Below are 24,726 nucleotides of genomic sequence, written 5' to 3' on the forward strand. Positions count from 1 at the left end.
TCTGAGCCACCCAGGCGCCCTATCATTTTCTTTTGATAGATGAGGAAACTGAGGTATGGAGAGCATTAGCAGCTTGTCCGGGGATCCCATGGGCAGCAAGTGGTGTAGCCAGAATGAAAGTCTGGGTGGATACCAGGTGTCAGATGAAGTAGGTTTTATTCCAGCTTTTATCGTTAACTAGTCATGCTGCCTTGGACAGGTCTCTAACTCTCTGGGTACCAGTTTGCTCATCTGCAAAATAGGAGTAATTAATGCGAGATAATGAAGGTAAGTGCAAAGTAAGTGCTGGATAAGTATTACGTCAGAATGCCTTGGACAGAGTGGGGGCCATGGTCAAAGTTTATTACATTTTGGTTTTCTTTCCCGTTCACTTGTTTCTGTACAATGCCCTGCATCGGCCCCACAATAAAACAGCTTTCATTCATCACCTACTTATGCCAAGCACTCTATGTACATCATCCCACTTAATTCTCAAAATAGCTCTATGATGTGGGAATTGCCCTTGTCAATGTATCAGGGAACCAAGGCACAGAAAGGGTAAGTAGCTGGCCTAAAGTCACACAGCTGAAAAGAGGGAGAGCCAGGATTTGTACCCAGATCTGTCTGGTCCTACAGATCTTCTGTGTCACCATTCTGCTCTTTGCCTCCCATAAGACGCAGAGAGCTTCCCTAGGGACTTTGATGACAATGGGAGAAGGTAGGTGACCCACAACAGCTGGAGGGGGCCTTCCTGGAGAGCCAGGTCTGTCCACAAGCTGCTGGGGTCAACTCTAGCAGCTTCCGCATGGAGGGAGCACTCCGTCCTCCCAGGGCGGCCAGCCCCAGGGAAGGCCAAGGACGGTGACAATTTCCCACCCGAAGCAAGGAGAGCAGTAGCCGCGCAGGGTCCAGGTCTGCTCCTGTTCAGAGCTGAATAATCTGGAGCCTTTGAAGAAGGATTTCTGAAAAGCCATCAGGAGTGAATCATTGACTTAGGGAGGCGATGAATCAACGGGGAGTTCATAAAACGGCAAATGAATCGGGTGTGAGAACGACGGAGCCACTGCTATTCCCCAGAACCCTCCAGGGACAGAGAGCCGAGAGAAAAGAAATAAAAATAACACGGGGCCTCACGCCTGCTACAAACCCCAGTCAGCCCCTCCTTCCACGGGGAGAGACAGAGGAGACAGAGGGGACGGAGGGACGAGACCCGCTGGTGGGTGACGTGGGACCAGAGGGGCGCTCCCGGGGCGCTCTGAGCTCCCTGGGTCCAGGCTGCGGGTGCAATTAGCAAACGTCTTTCCCCCTTCTTTTCAGGAGCCCTCACAAGAAAGAACACTGATTTTGACGAACACCCAAAATAATGTGAGATCAGGCACCATGCATTATGCATGAGGTCTGATTTAACATGAACATTATTTCTTGTGTACGAGACCATATGCCTCCGTGCTGTCTCTGCAGCCTAATAATACCCAGACCCACCCTGGTCAGGCTCAGCTAAAGACATGTCCACTGGGTGTGTGCGTGGGGGGGCGTGGAAGCAGAGCCCTCCTGGTACTTAGCTCATCTGAAGGGAGCCCATTCAGATGCCCTGGAGGTGGGTGGGAGGTGGGGTCCTGCCCCTGGAGAAACACCAGGGAGCTGGGGGTGGGTGTAACTGTGTGAAAGCGTCTCTGTGTGTGTGTGTGTGTGTGTGTGTGTGTGTGTGTGTGCGCGCGTGACATCAGGAGCCCATGACTAGGTGATGGTTCATCGCGTGGTGATGTGGGGACATGTGCATAGCTGAGGTTTTACTGCACAAGAGGGACGACGGCAGGAATGGATAGATCTAATTGCTGTGTGTGTTTGTATATATACACGCATATGTACGTGTGGGGGTGTGTGTTTAAAAAATAAGATCACACATACATACAAACACACAGCCTAACTTTAATTATCTGAAGGGAGCAGGAGAGATCTGGGAGGAGCCGGGAACAATGATGGGCAGGGATTGGAAAGCAGTTTGTGGGGTAAGTGCTTGCAAATTCTGAAAGGGCCCTGGTCCAATGCTGCAGAGCATGGTTATGTGTGTTAAATCAAATGTTTACAAGCGCCAGGTAGCTCTGGAGAGCTTGGTGCCAGAGACCACAGGGCTGGTACTGGGCAGCATCACGGTGGAATGGGTGTGACCGCGAGTGTGTGAGCATGTATGCGAGGGGGCAAACTGGCAAGGGCATGCTCGGGGTTTTAGTTGGCTGAGGGGAGGAGGGCTAGGGATGGGTGCGAGTGGGCGAGAGACAGGAGGTGGTGTGATGGCGATTCCTGAGAATGGCTGGGGGAATGAGTGGGGTGGTGGGTGAAGGAAGGGGGTAGGCAAACCTGTGTGTGTGTGTGAGACACAGGCTTGCTTTCTTGGAGGTTGACAGTTGCCTCTGCTCCACCTGGCACCCCCCATAGAGTAGCCAACTTGAAGCCGAACTTTGTGGGGGATGCTCAGCTGTGAGGTTGGCCACGTCCCAGCTCAGGGACCAATAGAGGGCAGTCCTCCCACGTGGAGTCCCAAAGGGCCGGCCAAACACTGGCTCCAGTGCCTTCAAATATGCCAGGCCGGGACAAGACTGCTGGCTCCTCTCGCTTCAGTCACTAAGCTGGAGGCCCCGGGTGACTCCTGTTCGCTAAGCTTAGGGGGAGCCGCTGGGCCAGATAACCAACCTACTCTCACTCTTACCCCTGCTCAGGTGGGTCTTGTATCTAGAGCTTTCTGGAGCTCAAGCCCTGCTGGGGAAAGCTTGGACCTGAGTCATCACTGGGCTCTTGACCCTCCCACATGCAGGCCCAGAGCCTCTCCAGAGGAGACTCGATTCCAAACAGCTCTAGGTGTGGCTAGCTGAGGTTGGGAGTCAGCTAGTCCTGTGGATACCCAGGCGGGTCCTGGGGCCAAGGGATGATTGCACAGGACCTGAGCCATGCCATATACAAGCTAGCACAACCTCCTGGGCCAGGAGGTAGGGGAGAATACAGACATCTTTGGGGTTTAGGGCCAGGTCCCTTCTGTGTTTGCCTTGGGGGGCACAGGTGACCACAATGGCCACCTTCCTTCTTCCGGTTTTAGCCAGCCCCCACACTGCCAGTGTTCTCCCGGCTCAAAGCATTCTTGGTGTAGCATGGCCTTCCTTTTCCGATCTCTGGGAGTGGCTCTGGATTTGCAGGCACAGTGGTACACACACAACTTCACACACCAACACACAGAGGTTCCCATGGGGAGAGTGACACTCTCTTAACGAACACAATCTGTGGCCACATGATCATGGACAATAATTTTCTTCAAGTGAGAAGGGGAGAGAGATGGGATCAGAGGATGGCCACTCTGCTGGCGAATGCTTGGGCTCCCTTGCAGGTTGATGCCGGGGCCATCTGCCTTTCTTGAACGAGGAGAGTCGGAGGCTCTTGGAGTGAGCAGGTGGCTCCACATCCATATGGGGTGGAGAGACCTTTCCTAAACCGTACTCTAGCCAGGGAGTAAGACTGCAGGGCAAAATCTCTTTTTCTCTCTGGTTTCTCCTTACACAGTCACATGTGCTGAGGTTCTTACCGCCCCCCTCCCCAGGCTGGAGACTGGGGAGAGGAGCCCTGGGGACTTCTGTGGCCAAGGGGTTGGTCACTGGGTAGCCGTCCCAGGCTGCTGTCTCATTAAGTAAAATCTTCACAAAGTGGAAGCTTTTCTTCCGTCCTCGTTTCCACTTTTTTTTTTCTTCCCACTTTTTTGTTCTACTTCTCAGCTGCTGCTGGCTCTTGGGAGGCCACATTGTTTTGCTGTTTTTTGAGTTGACTTGCTTAAATAATAAATCCACCCTCTTGTACGGGATTAAGCAGACAATTAGGAAATCAATCAATCAATTGGTGTCAGCTGCAGGCAGAAGCCAGTGAAAGGCCCCCGTCTTCCCTGTCGCCTTTCCAACCTCCAAACCTGCTGAGGTTCAGGGCGGAGCAGGCAGCAGGGAGCTCTGAGCTTCGCTTGCTTCCATTTCAGGGCCCCGAGGTTGGGACAAATCCAGGAATGGAGAAATAAGTAGAGAGTGTGGGGGAGTGTGGGACTGATCTGAAGTTCTGTACTTAGTGGAGCAGGAAATGGAGGCCATGCTGTCACCTGGCTGTGACATCCCCGGCCCCGTCTGTAAGCCTGGGGAGGCTCACTGGCCCGCCAGGGTGGGCGATGGCTGGGACACGGGTGCCCATGAGAGCACTCATCGCCCACTAGGCTGGACTGAAGGAGGGAGGAAACAGAAAGCAGCGGTGAGTGAGACGCTGAGCCTTGGAAAATCTTGGCGGCTTTTGTCCTTGCAGAGATAATTCCTCCTGAGGCTGAGGGTCAGAGCCCAGAAAGTCACCGGGAACTCTCAACATGGTACCATCATCCCAAAGCCTCAGCCTGGCCAGAGACCACCAAGCTGGAGGCCTGGGAACACCTATCTGGGTGCCCAAGATGCATCGGCTGGAGCCAAGTCCTCTCCCAGCCCTGGGCTTGGGCCACTTCCTGGAAGGAGGGGGCCACACACACACACACACACACACACTCACTAGGGACACAACTTTCTCCCCCCATCAAGCGGTTGTGCTGCTTCAGGCTTTGTGTCCATGAAGAGAGAAACCTCATGTGGTTTCTCCTGAGAAGGGAAAGGAACTGCATCTAGGGAGGAAGCAGGAAGAGCTATTTTATTCGTATCTTTAAAAGTTGCTTTAAAGGAAAAAGAGGATCTTGACTGGGACATAGGTCTTGGAACTCAGCTCTGCCCCCACCATCAGGACTCTGGGGAGGGGGAGAAGTTGGAGCTGAAAGCTTGGGAGGGGAGATGTCTGAGACTATGTCTCCCCCCACCCCCCACCCCGCCCGTCAGGGCTACACAACTGCCGAGTCTTCCTTTGGGCATATGCATCACTCCCTGAGTGGGGGGGGGGGGTTCCTTGGGTACCCATCCCTGAAGAGACGGAAGGGCTTTGTGGGGGCACAGTTGTCTTTGCCCGCTTTCCTCCACGAGGGAAGTTGGGCCAGGTGGCTTATTTGCAGAGGAGTGGGACCGGCTTTGCCAAAGCAAACAGGCAGGACTCCCTTCCCAGGCCCACTTAATTCCTGCAGCACTGCTGTGGAAGCTGTTAGGACTCCCAGTGGATCCAGGTTAGGTTTGGGTACCATGTTTTTGTGGATGGAGAGCCAGCTAGGGCAGGCTGGTGTGGCCTGACCCCGCTTCCAACCGCCCCATGTCCTGGAAGGGTAGAGCTGGCCTGGACTCCATGCCTGGAGCGCAAAGTGAAACTGAAGCCGGGGCCTGGCGTCTTGGGTGGGGAACACAGAGACGCCAGGCTGGTGGTCCAGGTGAGGCAGGCTTCTTCCTTGGCTGGGAAGCAGTTGAATTGTGCCTGAGGAATGGCTGTCCCAAATTCAATGTGGTGTCTGCAGTGTCGGAGGCCCTGGTCTGGTTTCAGGGTAGTCTGTTTACGGGAGGGGACACGAGGCAGCTTCATCTTCCCTACGCTCACTCGCCTGAGGCAGGGGTCCAGCTGTTGCCCAAGGAGCAGGCAGTCCTCACACTGGCCTGAAAGAAGGTCTGGGTGGTCACCTTCGTCCAAGAGAGTGCAGCCAGGACTTTAGGGGAGGTGGGCCAGGGTATCCCAACGCTTGACCCGCGCACCGACCCAACCCTGGTTGTAGAAAGGACAGGACACAGCCCTGGGCTACGTGTTTATGTGAGTAATAAAATATTTACTATAACATAAATATAAAGGGAACTTCCCAGTCTACATTATTTTTTTTTTTGCAATAAAGATACAAAGAATGCACCAAAACATTGTTCCGAAAAATAATAAAAATAAAATGACAAAATTTAAATCCAAACTGTAACAAACAGAACAAGAAATGGAGAAGGGGGAAGCTCCGAACACATCCAGAAAATAAATAGAGATGGGTCAGAAATCTGGAAATCATATTAAAATATTTTTTTTTTTCGGATTATTCGGTGTACAAAATCCTCTCGGATGGGGATGGAGGGCAGCCCGGAAAAACCAAAAATAAAAACCAAGCACAAAATGTGTGTACATATCTCACATATTTACATGGTTCCCACCTCACCCCAAACTTGGGGAATTTCTCTCCTGGCCGCCCCAGCATCCCGCATCCCAGGTGGGGCTGGAAAGGGAGCAGGCGGAAGCTGCAGGGAATCAGGCAGAAGGTTCTCAGGGGACGGCTTATTTCTACAGCTGGTTAAAAAATATCTCCAACTTTTTCAAGTTTCGTTTGTCGGTGGCCAGGAGGGCAGGGCCCCGCGGGGAGCCGGGGCCCCAGCTGTGCAGCGGTCAGTCTGCGGCGGGGCAGAAGCCTCTTCCCGGGGGCTGTGTGTGGGGGCGCAGACCCCTCCCGCGTGGCCGGGAACCGAATCGCAGCTCGGATAAAACGAAACGAAAAATGAACACTCGAATTTTTTTTTGTTAGTTTTTTTTTTTTGTTGTTTTTGTTTTGCTCTTTAGGGGGTAGGGCAAGGGAAGGTAAGGGAAAAAAATAAATTAGGCTAGATTAAAGCTTTGGCTATTTCCTGCTTTTATACACAGACGCGGCTCTCGCGGCCTCCCCTCCGGGGCCCCGATAAATACAGTATACAGCGATTTAAATTAAGGGCGCCGGCGGAGTTAGAAGGACCCCAGGAACCGGGAGGCTCCATGAATAAATAAAAACCGTAAAAAACCAAGCCCGGAGGAAGGGTAAGGGGGATGGGGCGCATCCTTGTGGGAGAGAAGAGGCGTGGAGCGAATTAAGTGACAGTCCCCCACCCTCGACCCGCAGGCTCGGGAGTCCGCGCCGGGGAGAGGGACAGGGAAACCCTCCTCTCTTCGTCCTCTCTCCCAGGGAATCCCTAACCCCGTACCGCGTTACCTGTCGCTGTGGGGAGGCCGCTGCCGGGATCCGGCCCCGAACAGCCCGGGGGGGGGCAAGGGCGGGGGGTCGTCGAGGGGATGGGGGCAGGGAGCAGGCGGCGGGCAGGATGCCCGGGGTGAGTTGGCGCGTTCCGGATCTTCGCCCCTCTCTCCCGGGGCTCGGGCGACGCAGCCGCTCGCCAGAGAGGGTCGTCCGGGTGTTTGGTTTTGTTCGAAAGTTTCTGGGCTTTTTGTAAAATCCAAAGCAACCGAACAAAAAGAGTTCAGGCCGCGCGGCGCGTCGCCGCGCGCCGGCGGGGGCCCGGCCCGCGGGGTCACTGCACCGAGCCGGGCAGTGTGTGGTGGTGGTGGTGGTGCAGCGCGGCCGGCGGGGGTGGCGGGGGCGCCGAGGGCGGCGACGCACCGCCCCCGCCCGGCCCCAGCTCGCCGGGTGCGTAAACGTCGTCCATGGGCGGGTGGCCGGCGCCCGCCGCCGGGGTCATGCGCTTCTCCTTCTGCCGCCGGTTGCAGAACCAGACGCGCACCACCTCCTTCTCCAGCTGCAGACTGTCGGCCAGGCCGGTGATCTCGTGCGCCGAGGGCTTGGGGCACTTGAGAAAGTGGCTCTCGAGCGCGCCTTTGACCCCCACCTCGATGGACGTGCGCTTCTTGCGCTTGCGGCCCTGCGCCGCGATCTTGTCCAGGTTGGTGGGGCTGCCGCTGGACGAGTCGGTCTCCTCCAGCCACTTGTTGAGCAGCGGCTTGAGCTTGCACATGTTCTTGAAGCTCAGCTGCAGGGCCTCGAAGCGGCAGATGGTGGTCTGGGAGAACACGTTACCGTACAGCGTGCCCAGCGCCAGCCCCACGTCGGCCTGCGTGAAGCCCAGCTTGATGCGCCGCTGCTTGAACTGCTTGGCGAACTGCTCCAGGTCGTCCGAGCTGGGCGCGTCCTCGTCCGAGTGCTCGCCCACCGACGAGCCACCGCCGCCCGCGCCTGGGTGCAGGTGCGCCGCCGCCGCGTGCAGGCCGCCCGCGTGTGCATGTCCGTGTGCGTGTCCGTGGGCGCCCAGGTGCGGCGGAGGCGACGGCTCCAGCTGCGCCTCGTGGCCGTCCTCGTGCAGCGCGTGGTGCAGGCCGGGCCCCGCACCGCCGCCGCCCGCCGCCAGCATCCCGGCCAGGCCGCCGCCGCCGCCCCCCGGGTAGGCCGCCTGCGCGTACAGCCCGAGCGGCTGGGGCTGGTGGCCCCCGCCGGCCCCTGGGGACGGCGACATGGCTGGGCCCAAGTGGTGCGCCGTGCCGCCCTGCGCCCATGCAGCGCCCGCGTGGGCCGCTCCCTGGTGCACCAGGCGCGCGTGGAAACCTCCTCCTCCGCCGCCGCCGTCGTCGGCTCGGCCGGTACCGCCGCCGCCCGCCTTGCCGTGTTCCAGGTGCGGGCCCCCGGCCCAGTCGCCGCCGCCTCCTCCTCCCGTGGGTAGCCACTGGGGGTGCGCTAGGCCCACGGGGTGGCCCGCGCCCGCGCCCAGCCACTCGTGGTGCATCAGCTTCTGCACTTCGCGGTACGCGGCCCCCGCGTGCAGCCGCTCGGCGGCCGCCGCCGCCGCCGCTGCCGCCGCGGCGTCCGGGTGCATAAGCGGTCCCGTGCCCCCGGCTCCGCCGCCGGGGCCCCGCGGCAGGTACTGCGCGGTGGTGGCCATGCCGCCCCGCGCCCTGCGCCGCGCCGCCGCCGCCGCTCCGCTCCGTCTGCGGGCCCCGCCGCCGCGCTCCGCCGGCTTAAAGCCCCGACCCGCTCGGCGCTCCGGAGCCCCACCCCACCCGCCGCCCATTGGCTGCCCGCGGAGCCGCCTCCCGCCCCCCGGCCACGGCCCCCGCCCCCCGCGTCCGCCTGCCGCCCGGCCGGGCCGCCCAGAGCTCGCCATTGGGCCTCGCTACCGGGGGTCTCGCGCGCCGACCGAGCTGATTGGTCGCTGGGGCTTCATTCACGGCCCCCCTACCGTCCGCGTACCTACTCACGCCCCGGGGGCGCGGCCGCCACGTGGGGAGTGGCGCGGGGGTGGCACTGGGACCGCACCCCCTCTCGTCCTGGCTGCGTGGGCCCCGCTTACCCCCGGCGCAGGAGACTCGGAGCCCGGCAGGTCCCACACTCCACGCGAACTGAATTCCCGCCCGTCTCCTGCCCGGGCGGCCAAGAGGCGGCGGCGGGGATTGCGGGCTCCGGGAGGCGCTCGGGCTCCGAGAAGCAGCTCAGCCCCGCGCTCCTCCCTCCGCAGTGTCGCTGCCGGCGGGCCGGGATTCCCGCGGTCTCGGCGGCTGCGAGCGGGAGGCGGCGCGGGTCCCGGCTCGGTTCCGGCGCGGCTGCTCTCCTCGGCCGCCTCGCCTCCCGCGGCTTCCAGCCGGCACCGAGCTCTCCTCTGCGCGCCTCCCTGGCCGGTCTCGTTTTTCCCTCTTCTCCTTCTAGACCCAGCGTCGCAACTCCGCCGACCTACGCCCGACCCGCCCTGGCTTCCTGCCTCATGCGGGTTCCCCTTCTCCTGGGCTCCGCCGACCAGGTGAGTACCGCGCGGGCGATGCTGCGGAGAGACGGGAGCTCTCGTAACCAGGCCGCGTTCCAGGCTTCCCGAGGGAGAGGACCTCGAGGTGCAGACCGAGGTTCCGGGGAAAACGCCGCCGACGGGGGTGGTGGACATACTGGGCCCACGGGTATCTGTCCCACGCCGCCGCAGCCTTCTCGCTCTTTCCCTTTGCGTGACCGGCTCATTGGCCGGGGTCATGACGGGGTCACGCCCGGACGCGAAACTTGCTCCCGGTGAGGAGTGGCATGGACTTGGGGAAGGGCGGCTCCAGAAATCCTGCGTGCAGGCCGGGAGCTGTCCAGCCTCGCCTGGAGCTCTGGGCTGGAGCCTAACGGACTTGCGGGGGGCGGGGGAGGGGGGCAGCTGAAAAGGGAATTGAGATGGAGGAAGCCTTGTTAGAAAGGTGAGGTGTGCAATTCGGGGATCTCCTCTTCTCCCCAGCTCTTTGAGGACTCCTTGAAAATCCTGAGTGGACTTGGACCTCAGCTCAGCTACTCTGTGCTTCTAAGCCCCACACTGGGCTGGAGGGCGAGTGTAGCAAACTGTAACCTCTACCTCTTTCCTGCACTGAGGCTTGAGTCCCAGGGAGTCTTCCAGCTGATAGCTCACCTCTTTTTTACCCCCTTTGGTCTTACCTCCAGTGGATCCATTGGAGGTATGGGCCCTGGAGTCTCAGATCACAGAACTGAGCTGGGGGTCCACCTAGACCCTACTGGGCAAGTTAGGACTGTAAATAGAGCCTCAGTGAATGCATAAGGGTGATGGGGGCTCAGATGGCAGCTGCAGTGGGACTGGTCCTCAGGGTGGCTGGGGTAGAGTCCACAGTGACAGGGGTCATCCTGGGTACAGATTGCTCCTTCCAGACCCTGAACGCCCATAGACCAGCCTCTGGCTAGCCCTCAAGGGATGGAGTGGGACAAGGCACGGTCCTTGTGTGGCCTTTGGCCACTGTCCTGAGCAGTCTTCCTGGGTACCAACCTTGCTGCAAGAGCTGCGATGGAGCTCTGTGTCTGAACCCAGCTAGGGATGCTTGGCTTTCCTGGACTCTGGCCCAAGATGTGGTCACCTTGCGTCACCTTTCCTCAATAAGATCGTAAAGCACTTGCCTTCCTGGCCCCTTCCCCAGGCCCAGGAAGTAGGGCCAAGGTGGGAATTCTGTAGTGAAGACTCCTCTCTCGCCAGCCCTAACCAGGCCAGCATGACACTGAAGCTTGGGCTTCCTACCTGGACCTGCTACCATCTTTCTGGGCAAGAATAACTGTGGTCTAGTCTCTGTAGCTCTTGGTTTTCCTCCCTGTAAATTGGGACTAACATTACTGTAGGCAGCCCACCTGCCTCACTGAGGGGAGTCAGTGGGTGATCTGAGATAATGGGGGGTGAAAGCTCTCAGGAAGGGCTTTTACCCTGGTTGTTTCTATTGTGAGTGCCCGGTGAACGGGCATGTCACTCCCCCTTTCTAAACAAATCTCAGTTTCGTTATCCGTCGAGTGAGGTTGTGAAGGTTTGGAGGAGCTGACCTCTCAGTCCCTTGTAGCTGTGATGGTCTGATTCTATGAATCTCTCAGTTCCCGTTGGAGGAAGGGAAGTGTCTGGACAGCGGTCAGGTGTTACGATGTCCAGCCTTTGAATGGCCACTGAGATTTGAAGAACAGTGATCCATGAGCACGATGCTTTATTGAGTGCTTTTGCATTCATTCACATTTTACCCGCACCTCAGCCCTGTAGAAGGGCCCTGACAGTATTATCCCCAGGGCGGAGATGAAGAAACTGAGCTTGTCCGAGGCAGCAGAACCTATGAAGGTCCCACTCTTCATCACGCTTGCTCCCATTGCTGTGGGGTGGGGGCGGGTGCCGGTGGGGCAGTGGCTTTGGCTGTCACAGCAGAGAGAACCCACAGCCCCATCTCTGGTAGCTCTCTGGGGGCAGGCCAGGGCCAGCTGGGGCTTCCGAAGCCGGGTTCCCAGGTGTGTGCTGGCTGAATTGAGAGGTGTCTGCAGCAGAGCCAGACTCCTAGGTTACCAGCTGGTCAGCCAGCAAGGCTCCTTCCCAGTCTCCACCCCCCCCTCCCCCTGCCCCCACCGCCGGCAGCCCTGTGACTTTGGCTGGCTATTTTGCTGGTTGTAGCTTCAGTTTTGTCATTTTAAAAACAGGACAGCAATACCTGCTTCTCAGGACAGCTCCAAAGCTCTAGTGTTAGATACTGCCTCTGCGCTGGCAGTGTGGACTAGGGAAGGGTAGCATTCCTTTCTTAGAAGTTTAGACTCTACAATGCATGGATTTAGTCTGGAGTCAACATTTTCTTGTATTTGAGAGTTAGGCTCCCCCCAGAGGTCCTGACATCCTTCTTGCCTCTGCTCCTGGAGGTTCTGGGTAGGACCCCCGGGGGCTGTGACATGCCCATTGGCAGGGATGCCTGCAGTTCAACAGCCCCTCTCTCTGGGAGCCCCACCCTCAGAGAGCCGGCGGGGAGAAATTGGGGCATAGCATTCAGATGCCCACCTGACCCACGCAGACGCCAAATGGTTTAGGCATGCAGATGGATGTGCATTCACACACACAACACACAGATACAGACATGCAGTTTAGCCTAGGGACAAACATCCAGATGCACAGTAGGGACACATGGAGTCATCCTATTAGGCTGGAGTTCATAGTCATACAAACAGACACACAACGATAAACAGACATGTGTCCCAAAGGAAATGCGCCCAGAACATGCACACAGGCTGCAGTAGGCTCGAGTAGACATTCCTTCATGACACAGAAATACAGGAGACCTGCAGGCCCCGGGGTCACAAGCATGGAAGCTCTCACCTGGCAGGCCAGTTCCCACAAATAGGCACACCCTGGTGTTCGCAAACGTGAACACACCAACACACTCACATTCTCTCCCCCAGTGCTCAGACACAAAGAGGCCAAGCCTGCACATCACGGAGACATACAGAAGTATCCCCCCCAGGGAACTAATATATCCCACACAACAGATCAGAAGGCAGAGGAGGGCCCATGCCCAGCTCAGAGTTTGGCCCGTGCCATTCAGCAGCAGTGCGGGTCCCAAGGAAGCAGGGAAGCCCTTTCTTTTCTTATTTTTATTTTTTCTTCTTCACTTTCCTTGTCTGTGAAGGGCAGCTCCCAGCCAGGCCGCCGCCAGTCTCAGAGGCTCGTGGGCCTCCCTCCTCAGCGGGGCCCCTGCTCAGCCTGCCCCCAACCCTGGAGCTGCCCCGGCTTTCCCAGAGCAGTGCGGCCTCCTCCAGGCTCTGGAGTGTGACCGAGCGCCTGCTCATTTGACACAGGTCACCGAGCCTCCAGCAGATGGGGCCCTCCCTGTGGGGGTTTACACTGCCGGAGGGGCGGCAGGGGAGGCTCTGCAGGGATGAACTCCAGTCCCACGTGTTCTCTCTGCAAAGCCCTGAGTCACAGACACCAACTCTGTGATCTACATTCACACTCCCGCCTGAGAGATTCGGACATGGCCTCTACAAGACAAGCACACTCGCCATCAGCACCCGTGCAGCCACATGTGGACTGTAGTGTTCCAGACACACACCCCAGACGGGCAAGCCAACACATCGGCATACTGAGCAAGACCTGGGAGGGAGGAAGAGGGGGTGGCTGGAGCTGGCTGCTTCCCCCGCCTTGGCCTTTGAGTCCCTGTGCTGTGTCTTGTCAGTCCGGTCGGTGGGTACTTGGAGTTCAGGAAACGCTGAGAGCAGGTGCATCTGCAGACCTAAGGCCTTTCGTTGCTGGGGGGAACACAGGCTCCAGGACCCTCCCCCTGGATTCCTTACTGTTAAGTCATGACTGCCAAGAGAAGCTGAGGAGAGGCAGATCTGGGCCTGTGGGGAGGGCTACTATGGGAGCAGGGGTCCTAGGATACCCTCCTGTGTGCATGGGCTTTGAGGGTTTGGGGGTAGGAGACAGGCCCTGCGGGGAGTGGGAGACAGGACGAGGCCAGCCCTCACAGCCAGGCTTCTCCTCACGCCCTGGATCCTGCATTTTCAGAGTGTCAAAGGGTCCTGGGTTCTCTCTTGGCTCAGACTCAGTCCTGCTGGATGACATCGGACCAGTCTCAGCCTCAGTATCCTCATCTATAAACTGGGCAGGGTGGTCCCTGGTGGGTTGCTTGTGAAGGCGAGATGAGATCACTGCCCCGATGGAAATTTGGGAAGTGTGACTTGGTTTTTCGCCCCGGCTGCTTGGGGTGAGTAAGAGGCTGTGTGAGCAGGAGTGGAACCTGCCTGCTCCCCAACCAGTTCTTGCTCAGCGGTGTCGGGAACAACCACGCCCACACCCTGCTCTTCCTGGGAAAGAGTCTGGCAGGGTCCTGTGGTCACAGATGCCCACCTGGGGCAGTGCTGGGGTCCCGTGTCTGTCCGCTGCCTCCATGCAGGTTGGGGCCAGCTAGCCAGATTCACAGTGCCTGCCACCATCCAGAGAGCTCTCCCACATGGGATAGGAGCACTCTTCTGAGCTGTCAAGCCCTCACCTCTTACCCTCTGTACTCAACCCCTCCAGGTGCCTATGAAGGAGCCAGGAGCCTGGTGAAGAGGAGGGGAGGGGCGGGAGGGGCGCTGCTGCCTGTGGCAAAGGAGGAAGCAACAGCCGCACCAATTTAATCTAAGGGTCTCTATTTCTCAGTCTGGGGGAAGGGAAGGAGGGATGGAAGGTGAAATACCTCTTAGGGATGAACCTTCCCTTGCATTTTTTCCCCCTGCCTCAGCCCCTGAGCCTGTGGGTGGGGGTGGGGGTCCTCCCAGGGCATCAGTAGAATATTCAAATTAGGGGTGGTCAATTGCTCTTAAAATTTACTTTCAGTTTCAGCAGACCGGCAGCCTCTGGGATGGGGTTAATGCCCACACTCCGGTTATGCAGAACACGCTCTCTGCAAATCGCTAAATCATTAGCGGGGATTAATCACTCTGAAAGGCTGGGGCTGGGTTTGAGTTTCTTTCTTTTTTTCTTTTTTTTTTTTTAAACACACTTTTTATCTGGATGGCTGCAAAATTCACCACCACAGGGTGGGGTGGGAGCAGTGAATGATAATTGAAGTCTTTGTCATCTTCATCAGAAGAGTGAGGTGCCTGCTAGACCCCAGGTGTTGACTCTGTGCCCTGACTGAAGGTGGGGAGTGGGCAGCTTGTGTGGGGTGCAGGGGAGGAAGGGGGTTCCCTTGTGTTTGTGTGTGGTACAGTGTTTACAATAGTGTGTGTGGGGCTTGGTGTGCTTGTGTGTGTGGTGACTGTATGTTGGTGGGCTTGCATGCATTCGTGTGTTTGTACTTCATAGATGTCCCTAAAGTATTTGTGTGCTTGTGTTAGGGTCCCTGTGCTTGGTTGGTGTTAATGTGTGTGCATTAGTGTTTGTAATTGTGTCAGAAAGTGTTTCTGTTTGAGAGTGGGTTCAAAGACCACCCCTCACCCTTCTCAGCTTCCAGGAAGCTCTAGAGAGCTGGAGGAAGGTCCCAACCTCACCTGCTGGGGGTTGGCTCAAGGCTAATTTAGATATTCACGAACCGCTTGGTCCCCAGCTCTGCTCCGAGTGACTGAGTCCCGAGGGAGCCCCCAGCCACGCCACCCCCCTTCCGGGGCAGATGGGGGGGTTAAGCTCTCACTGAAACACCTCTCCCCATTCCACCTCTAGAAGCTGCCTCCTCCACCCATGGACCAGGAACATCCAGCACCCCACTGTTCCTGAACCCCCACTTCTGCACAGCTGAAGTACACACAACTCTAGCTCCTGACAGGAGCTCTGTGGTTGTGAGGGGAAAGATCTCTTTCCTTCCTTGATCTGGGGTGCCCCTGTGAAGGCTCTGGGAGGAGGGTCATTCTTCCAGCCAAGCTGGAAGACCAAGCTGATGAATGGGACGGTCTCCCACTTTATGCCCACACTGGGCCAGCCTCCTATTCCCCTCTCTCTAGCCTAATGCTGCCCAGCTCTGGAGAAGTAATTACCCTCAAATGAGCGAGTAATGACAGTTTTAGGGTGTTGGGCAGAGATAGGAGTATGGGGATGAGGTCATGGGACTTTTGCCTTCCAGCCAGGCTCAGAGTGTAGGTTAGAAGTAAGACTTAGTGGGCTTGGTCCTCACATCCACCCACTCCTTCCTTTAGCCCCCCCCCCCCCCCAGCCCCGTCTGCCTGTAGTCAGCTCGGGGAGCCTGGGTGTGACTGTCTGCCATGGCACAGATACCCTGTACTCATGTGCCTGTGTCCCATTCATCGCCTTGCTCTATGTGCCTTCCTCCCCTCCACATAACAGACTCGCCTGGAGTCCGAGGCAGGGACAGAATGGTAGGGCTCCTTGGCTGTTACAAGTTGCGGGCTCCGGAGAGAGTTGGTCGGGCTCCATGCTGGCCGTCCTCAGCTTTCTTGAGGGTAGCAGGTGTAGGGTGGAAGTGGCGAAGGAGGATTTAGGAATTATATTTTCCCAGGGACCTCTTAGCATCTTTATGTATGTCTGGTGGCAGACATCTGTCTGAGCTTAGGATAGCATCTGCCTGGGCTAGAGACAACATCTGTTTGAGGCTGGGACACCTGGCTGAGCCCGCACATTATCTGGCCCCGGGACAGCTTCTGTCTGGGCCCAGGACATGTGTCTGAACCTGGCACAGCATCTGCCTGGGCCTGGTGCAACATCTTCCTGGCCTGGGGGCAATGTCTGTTTGAGCCCTGGACATCTGTCTGACTTGGGGATGTCTGCAGAGCCCGGAATAATACCTGTCTGAGCCCGGGGCTGGACTTGTCATCACAGATAAAATCACCCTCGAGCCTCAACTTTGGCTTGTAGCTGAGAAAAGAGTATATGGCAGACTCACGGCCCTGCTCTCCTTTCGACCAGGCAAGGACCCTTAGGTAGAATGCCTCAGTCTACCTCCATTTGTAGGCCCTATGGCCTCTTGGCTCTGGGCACCTTAAGGGAGAGCCAAAGCCTACACCTCAGTGGCTCCAGGAGAGTAATGTTGAAAGAATGTGTAAGGGGAATGGGTAAGTCAGAAAGTCTGGCGACTGGTCTAGGATGTCTAGGATGAGTCTCCCTTCCTCCAGTCCCTGTGTTGAGTCACGTCAGAGTGCTCCCCCAAGACACAACTCAGACATGTCACTTGTCTCCCGAGAAGCCTTCCACTGCTCCTTACTGTATACATTGTTAGGTCCAAAGTCCCCAGGGGTCCTGCCTCCGCCTACCCTCTGTATCCAGCAGCATGGAGTTTCTGTTCTCACAAACACACGGGGCCCTTAGGGTGCCCTAGCTTTGCATGTGCAGTTCTCTCTCCATGGAATGCCTCTTGCCCCATTCTTCAAGTCCTAGTTCAAGGGTCCTATGCTCTGGGAAGTCTTCTTGCTCCCACTCTAGAGGAAACCCTGACCTCGGCCCTGCTTCCATACTGTATTGTGCAGACCACCTTGGCGGTAGCATTTCTGGATCGTTCTGCACCATCGTTCCCCTCTGGGCGTCTGTCTGTCCTCCGGGGCTGGGAGATCCTGGGGGCAGCTGGCTCTGTTTCATCTCTGTCTCTCTAGCACCCAGCCCAGTCCCTGGTCTGTAGTGGTACCAGTCAAGAACATCTGCTAAATGAGCACATGGGTGTGCCACTGTGATCTCATTTCCTTCTTTTTGTAAATGGGGGGTGGGGTGGGGACTTGGAAATGGTGGATACGGGCTTTTAGTATCAGAAGGAAGTAGACACTGGCTTTTGGTCTTAGAAGAAGTGGGCTTCAGAGAAGAGGGCGTATCTTCTTATTCGTACCTGGTGAGCTGACTCAAGCCAGGGGGTGCTGGGTCCCAGGCCCAGGGCACCCTGGGACAAGGGCCTGGTCCTGCCCAGCGTTCTCTATCCATGACCAGGGGAAAGATGTATGGGATCCAAAGATCCCACACAGCAGCTGCTGATGGGAGCAGACAAGAGCAGCAAAGGTGAATCCAGATGTAACAGCCTCTCCGTGGACTATGGAGATGGGATTGAATCTAAGCAAGGAGTTCCCTGCCCTGGGCCCCATCCTTGACGGCAGGTGGGAGAACCAAGGCCAGGCTTAGCTGGTGTTCGGGAAAGTTCCAGGGTTCCTAGTTTCGCTTTTCCTGCCAGACAGGGGATGTCATATAAGGTGTTATGAATATAAATGTTATGTCCAGAGCAAACTGTTCCCCCTGGTCGAACCTACCTGGCACCTGCCAGGTTCAGAGGGATGTGGATTCCCAGGAGAGTGGAGAGAGGTGCAGAATGGTGGGGAGGTAGCTCCCAGGACAGGGTCTTTGCCTTGGTAGCTTTTATTCCACCAAATAGGAACATCTTTATAGTTTTTGCTGATGATAAAGGCAATACAGGCTCATGTTTTTGTAAAAATTCTTTACCTCAGAAATACATGAAACGGAAAGTGGAAGCCCTTCGTTAATCTCTCTGCCTCACCCCTCGTAACTACTCCTACTGGCTATGTCTTTCCAGAACGTGTTTGCATAGACACATGCTATTTAATAATAGCGAAGATTTATTGAGTGCTTACTACGCACAGAAACTGTGCTAAGTGCTCCTACCTGGGTTCATACATTGCAGCCTCACCAAAGCCCTCAGAAGAAACTGAAGTTCCAAGATGAGATTAGTGATTGTCGTCGAAATGTGGCGGGTCCTTACTGGGCGCCCAGTGCTACTTTAAGTACTTCCCACGCTGCCTCAGTGTCTGCAGGAGCTAACGTCTGGGAGAATGCATGCAGTAGGCACTCAGCAAATGGTGGTTGATATTCCTGACTTGGAAGTTCGAGAATCTCAGATGATGAATCTGGGATCATTCAGTGGACCCCTAGATGAGAGGGCTCTCGTTCCGAAGCCCCTGCGCCGCAGGCAGCCTCCCTGGGACTGGGAGATGCTGACCCAGCAATGAAAGATGTAGATTCCCACCTTGGTTTACATGTGATTTACACATATTTATTTATGAGTGTCTTTGATTCATGTCAAGGTGCCTCAGTGATTTTTCTGCCGGGCTTCTGGGTCCTGCCGAGGGCGTGGCTAGTGGGGACTGGCTGTAGGCTCGGAGTGTGCACGTGTGGGCTATTGGGTAGGATGAAAGTGACAGCTGTGGATAGGTGGGTGGCGGCTGGAGGGTTGAGTTGTGGGCAGACAGGAGCCCAGGGTTCTGGCATGGGTGATTTGGGCAGCTGGTAGGAGTGGGGGGTGTTTGTCAGCACACAGCAGGGTCCAGCAGAGGGGCTGGGGCAGGGTCAGAGCTCCAGGCACTGGGGTGAGTGACTGGCGAGCCTGTGGGTGGCCACCGTCTTGGAGAACCCAGGGTGCCAGCCAAGCTTTCTAGGTAGGAACTCAGACCCGAGGAACCAGGGCAGGATCTGGGCTTCAGGGTGGGACACATGGTGGTGGAGGGCTTCCAAACAAGGCAGAGGATCAGAGGTAGGAGGGGGACTCACTCCAGAGTTCCTCCCCCTGGTGCTGCCCAGGGCAAGAGTCCCTGCTGGGGTGCTCTGGAGAGGGAGTGCTTTCTGCAATCAAGGCCTTGGGAAAATCTGCCAATCAGCAAGAATATTCTGTGTGCTGGCTGTGCCCAGCCCTGTGCCTGGCACCACGGGGAAGACCAGTCCCAGCCTGCAAACCTTGGCAGGGGAGCTGGCGAGATAAGGAGGGAAGGGCAGGCCCCGACCTTCACTGAAGGTTGCATGCCTGGCACCATGCGGCACTTTCATCCATTACCTCCTTTGATCCTCAGCAGGATCAAAGGCAGTGACTGTCTTATCTCCTCATTACAGAGGAGGGAGCAGAGACACAGAGCTGCAGTGACTTGCCCAAGGCCACACAGCAAGTGAGTGGAGGAGCTCAGATTTGAACCCAGCTCTGCCTCATTCCATAGCCCTAGCACTTAGCCAGTTTCTTTTGCCTCAGCCAGGTGTAAAATAAAGACAACACCTACCTTGCCTAATTGTTGTGGGGGTTAAATGAGCTCAAGTGTGTAGGGAGATTAACAAAGAGGCTGGCGCACAGTAAGTGCTCAATAAAAGATTTTTTTTTTTCCCCTCAAGTGGTAGAGTAGTAGAGCAAGGATTCTTAAATTCTGGTCTATTGGACTCTACTGTTTGCATGCTACCATGGTTTTTGCCAAGGCTAACTGGGAGGGGAGGTGTGGTTGGGGACAGAGCGTGACCTCCTCTGTGAGTTGGGTGCGCCCTTGCATGGACACAAATGGTCACCAGTGCATGGGAGGGATCATCTGCCAGGCCAGAGCCCCTATGGCTCCAGTTCTAGCTCTGGGTAGGGTGGGGGCACTGAAACTCTCTTGTTAGGATTGCCTAGATGTGTGTATGTATGTGTGTGTGTACTTGGCGAGAGTCCTTGACGGGGGAAGGAAAGACAACTTTGGGAAGGGGGGAGCTCTATGAGCGGACAATGATAAGGGCCCTTTCTCATTTCCAGCAGCAGAGACTGGAATCAAGTGAGGGCGTGAACCATGTGAAGATGTGAGGGAAATCACTCCTGGCAGAAGGGACAACAAGTGCAAAGGCCCTGGGGTTGGAATGGGCTTAATGTGTACATCTTCCTTGGTAGCTATAGAGACAATATTGATTTATATCTTCTAATGTTTGAAGTAGAGTAGCTAAGTGGGAGCGAGATTCACTCATTCATTCATACCTTTTTTGGGGGGGAGTACAGAAAATTTCTTTTATACGTATATATTTAAACTATGTCTCAATTAAAAATATATGTATATATTAGTTTCAGAGAGCATAATGATTCGATATTCGCATACACTGGGCCATGATCACCACAAGTCTAGTTACCATTCATCACCATACAAAGTCACAATTTTTTTTTTCTTGTGATGAGAACTTTCAGAATTTACTCTCTTGGCAACTTTCAAATATGCACTACAATATTATTGACTATAGTCATCATGCTGTGCATGACTTATTTATTTTATAGCTGGGAGCTTATACCTCTTGACCCCCTTCACCCATTTCATCCACCCCCCCCCCCCACGCTGCCACCTCCTGGCAACTGCTATTCTGTTCTCTGTATTTATGAGTTTTGTTTGTTCGTTTGCTTTGTTTTTTAGATTGCACATATAAGCAAAACCATATGGTTTTTGTTTTTTTCTGTCTGACTTATTTTATTTAGCATAACGCCCTCAAGGTCTACATTCCTTTATACATCAACTCAACAAATATGTAGTGCCCACGTTGTGCCAGGTACCATCCTAGGTACTGATGGCTGAACACGTATTGAGCATAGACTCTGTTTCTAAGCATTTTACATATCTTACTTTTTTTAATCTTTGCAACAACACAAGGGTTGGGGAAGCCTGGGGAGACAGCTGGGCTCCTTTTGATTCCTCCAGTCGCTTCCCATCCCCCAGCCATATCGGGGCACCTAGCTGCTGCCACCCAGAAAGACCAGGATCCCCACAGTGGGTGAGGCAGGGTGGTCCTGAGAACATCTCTGCTCCAGAATTTTTCGGGTTCTGGCTAGACCTTGCTCAGGGTCAGGCCCAGAGCCTCCTGGAAGCTTCCCAGCAGACTGCAGCTAGAGAGGGTGAGTTGCCTCCGTTAATCCCATCTAGCTAGGCCTGCCTCAGAACTTCCTCTCCCTGGGGCTCTCAGCCACATCCTCCCTGTCCTCCCCCTCCACCGCTTAGGTCCTGGCTCCCTCCAGCCCCCTGCATAGCTCAAGCCTTGTCCTCGGGGCTCTGCTCAGGGAGCCCATTCTCAGCTTGGGGCTGAGGCTCCTGGCAGGGAGAAAACAAGGTGCCATTCCTGCCGTCTGATGGCCCTGTCCCAAAACACTCCCTGTGCTTTGCTAACTCTGCTGGAGGCTGCATGGGTGGTGCTTACCCTACCTGACTTCCTCTGTCCTTTCCTTAAGATAGTCAGGGTACAGGCCTCAGCCACAGTGAGCCTCTTAGTTCCTGACCACCCACCCACCCTGTGTCTGTGATCTGGGCTCCTCGCTCTCTCCCATAGGAAAAGGGACAGGTAGAGGAAATAGAAAAGTTGTTTGAAATTCAGAGGCCCAGGAGGGAGTCTGGTGCTTTAGTCAGTCTTTAGTGAATATAGAAATCTGGCAAAGGGAGTTTTCTGGGTGGGCCGAAGGAAAAGGGAGGTCTGATACTGATGGGCTTGCTAACCTGCAAACTATGACTCCATCCATTTACCTATCCACCCATCCACTCATCTACCCACCCACCCCTATCTGTCCATCTACCCAGGCACCTACCCATCCATCCATCACCCACCCACCCACCCATCCATCTAACCACCTATTCCCCTGTTCACCTGTCTGTCTGTCCAACCATCCATCCATCCATCCATCCACCCACCCACCTGTTCCTCCACCCACCCATCTGTCCATCCACCTACCTAGGCACCTACCCATCCATCCATCCACCTACCCACCCACCTGTTCATCCACTCACCCATCCGTCCATCCATCCATCCACCTATTCCCGCATTCACCCATCCGTCCGTCCGTCCGTCCATCCATCCATCCATCCATCCATCCATCCATCCATCCATCAATCCACCCACCCACCCATCTACCTGACACACTGCATACTGAATGCCTGTCATAGTCACTGGTTCAGTTATGCTTCATTTTGTTGGAGAGCTTTTCAGTGTTTATACATTTGTGACCCTTCTGTTTATGTTATTTCCTTTCCCCACCTGGTCCTTAGAGAAGCTCCTTGGGAAGTGGGGCTCCCTTTTCTATTGTGCCAAGAAGGAAAAGCTCTGTCTTGGCTATGGGGTTGTCAGCAGCTGCCAGACTTGGGCACCCTGGGGCCCTGGGGAAGGGGGATCTTGCATGCTGCTCCTACCCCTGCTGGGCCAGGCTTGTGACCCTCACTGTGGCCCAGCCTGGAGGAGGCTGTGCTGCTCCAGGGGCGGGGCCTTGCTGCTTGGCGGCCTGCCTGCACTGCTGCAGGAGCTGCTGGCCCCTTGCCAGCACCGGGCGTTGGGAGTGGGAAAGTTGTGTCGCTGTGGAGCCTCTCCACACTGCTGTAGTTAAACAATCAGGCTGGGAAACCAGGGGCAGGGGCTGGATGCCCTGTCGGCAAGAGCAGGTACTGAGTGGGGGGACGGGGACTCAGGAGAGGTGGCCGGCTGAGCTCTGAGCTGAGGAGCTGCTACGGAACCAAGAGTTGAAGCCACCCCTGGCCCCTGTTCCCCCCAGACCTGGGCTTGGAGAGATGGGCAGCAAACATCTGTGGGGTGGCTCTGAGCTGCCCTGGTTGGAGGTGAAACTGTGGCAGGAGGGGCCGTAGACAAAGACCCAAAGGAGGACAGACTGACACGGAGAGGCAGGCAGAGGGATATAGAGATTGAGGTTCAAAGAGAGAGAGAGAAAGACCGAGACAGAATCAGGTGGGAGAAGGAAGATTTGAAGGGCTAAGAGAATGGCCAGGGGAGGGAAGGCCAGGGCAAGGGAAGAAAGCTGTAGGCCCAGGGGAACAGCTCTTCCAAAGGCAGGAAGTGTAGAGCTTAATAACAGCCCCCTCCCATGTGGATAGCACCAACAGCGAACAAAACTTTTCCACTTGCTTAAACTCATTCAAGCCTCACAATAGCCCGCTGAGAAGGACTTGGATGGGGGCAGGGACGTGTTCTGTTGTGGGGAGCAGTGGGGGAGGGGAGCTGCAAAGCTGGGATGGGGACCTGAGGACTGGCCAGGAGGGGCCCCCACCCTGTAGGGATTTAGAGACAGAGCCCCTTGCTGGGCCCAGGTCCCTCCGGTGACCGAACCTTCCCTGGCTGTGCTCAGTGGCCATTTATGGACTTGGCTGCCTGGTGCTTGATGCTCCTGCTACCATGGCACTGCTGCTCCTCATCCAAGGAGGAGGAAGCCGTCCAGGTCAGGAGGCCTCTCTCTCTTGTCCTCTGTCTCCTGTCCCCAGGCTGCCAGACTGTAGTCATGTGGGCTGTTGATGGCTGCTGGCTGAATCTGTCTCTGAGAATTGCTTTTGGTGACTTGGTGGCATGTTGCCCAAAGTTATGCCCCCTCCCCGAGGGCAGCCTGCATCGAGTGGCTGGTCAGTTGGTGTGCAAAGGTCAGGTCCCCTTGCTTCCACTTGGGACGCCTGTGAAGGGCCATCCCAGCTCTAGAGCTCCCCATGAGCCCGGCTCCCGTGGTGTGAGTGCACTGCCCGGGCGTTTCTCCCTTTGCCCAGTGCTGCTTCCCTGTCTTGCCCTTGTTCCCAAGAGTACAGGATGGCAAATCGCCTTCATGCAAAGCTCATAGTCTCGGAGCATTTCCAGGGAATCTGACCCGTGGCACTCAGTCTAACTATTAGGCCCCAGCCTGGGCGCCACTTAGCTTCACTCCCCAACAGCCTTATTTTTGTCTTAATCCTCATCCCCATTGGACTAGGCTGGATTCTGTGCGAGGGTGTCTGCGTAGATCTGGGAGGAGTAGGAGCGGCAGGGGTTGACCGTCCAGCCGCCTCCGTCCTGGGCAGACACTCTCTCCCCACCCCCAGGAGAGAAATCACAGGGAACCTGTTTCCTGTGGGTAAGCTCAAGGGCCAGGGCCCCAGCGTGCCGCCTGGCACAGGGGAGGTGCTCAGCAGGTTCGAAGAGGCTGATTTTGACACAAGGTGGCCCGTGAGTGTTCGCTATCCTGAATATTATTGTTGTTATCCATAGAAGAACACCCGCTCCTGCAGGTTGGTGAGACGGCACTGGCCTGCGTCTAAGAGGCGCACACACGTGAGGCGAGCAGTTACTTCCTTAGGTCAGCAAGGGGTCTCGCGTGTTGCCCCGCATGCCTGTAACTCGTGCTCTGCAAGCCCCTCACTTTGCAGACAAGGCCAAGGGGGCGGCCCACAGCCACACGCTGCTTCTAGGCTGAGGGAGCCCTAGGTTCCGGTGTCTAGTTCCTAGGCTGGACTCAAGCCTCTTTTCTCCCCCATTCTTGGGGTCCAGGGCCAGGGGACCGGACAGGTCCCAGCAGTCTTGGCGGCATCTGCAGGCAGTGGGGCTGTGCTTGCTCAGGGTGGGACTATCTCAGAGGTGACAACTGCTCCAGGATCATACCCATGACCCCGGTTCTGTCATTGGGGGCCAGGGGCTAGCCTCTTTGGGTCTCTAAGTGATCAGAGGAGAGGTCACTGAGGTTCTAAGGAGGAGCCCCTGGCACTGAGCCCAGTGATCTAGCTCCTTCCACAGCTGCCACTCAGTTCTGAGCCCTGCCTTTCTGTACCTGGCAGTTGCCTTTTACCTGGCCGTCCTGTTTTCACTCCTGACCTTCTAGAGCTCCACTGTCCCTCACACTGTCCCCATGCCGCTGGTAGGCACTTGGAATGTGACTAGTCCA

The 24,726-nt window shown here is 56.4% G+C and overlaps 2 protein-coding genes across 2 annotated transcripts in view; one reads left to right on the top strand and one right to left on the bottom strand.

Moving 5' to 3' along the window:
• Positions 1–5,715: 5,715 nt before the first annotated feature.
• POU3F1 (POU class 3 homeobox 1) lies at positions 5,716–8,555 on the bottom strand. Its single transcript, XM_027568740.1, has 2 exons — positions 6,881–8,555; positions 5,716–6,393 (listed from the first exon to the last, which is right to left on the bottom strand). Exon 1 carries the CDS (start codon positions 8,553–8,555, stop codon positions 7,197–7,199), a length of 1,359 nt encoding a protein of 452 aa, XP_027424541.1. The 3' UTR covers positions 5,716–6,393; positions 6,881–7,196.
• The window catches only part of LOC113926883, a 64,200-nt gene continuing 48,027 nt past the window's right edge, over positions 8,554–24,726 (top strand). The window contains exons 1-2 of the mRNA XM_027602273.1: positions 8,554–8,651; positions 8,768–9,407. Coding sequence (XP_027458074.1) covers positions 8,554–8,651; positions 8,768–9,407 — 738 coding nt within the window. The remainder of the gene's footprint in view (positions 8,652–8,767; positions 9,408–24,726) is intronic.

Source organism: Zalophus californianus, chromosome 4 (genome assembly GCF_009762305.2).
Source record: "Zalophus californianus isolate mZalCal1 chromosome 4, mZalCal1.pri.v2, whole genome shotgun sequence".
NCBI lineage: Eukaryota > Metazoa > Chordata > Mammalia > Carnivora > Otariidae > Zalophus > Zalophus californianus.

Excerpts from the sequence above, each read along its gene's own strand:
- POU3F1 (XM_027568740.1), bottom strand. The coding sequence starts at position 8,555 with ATGGCCACCACCGCGCAGTACCTGCCGCGGGGCCCCGGCGGCGGAGCC.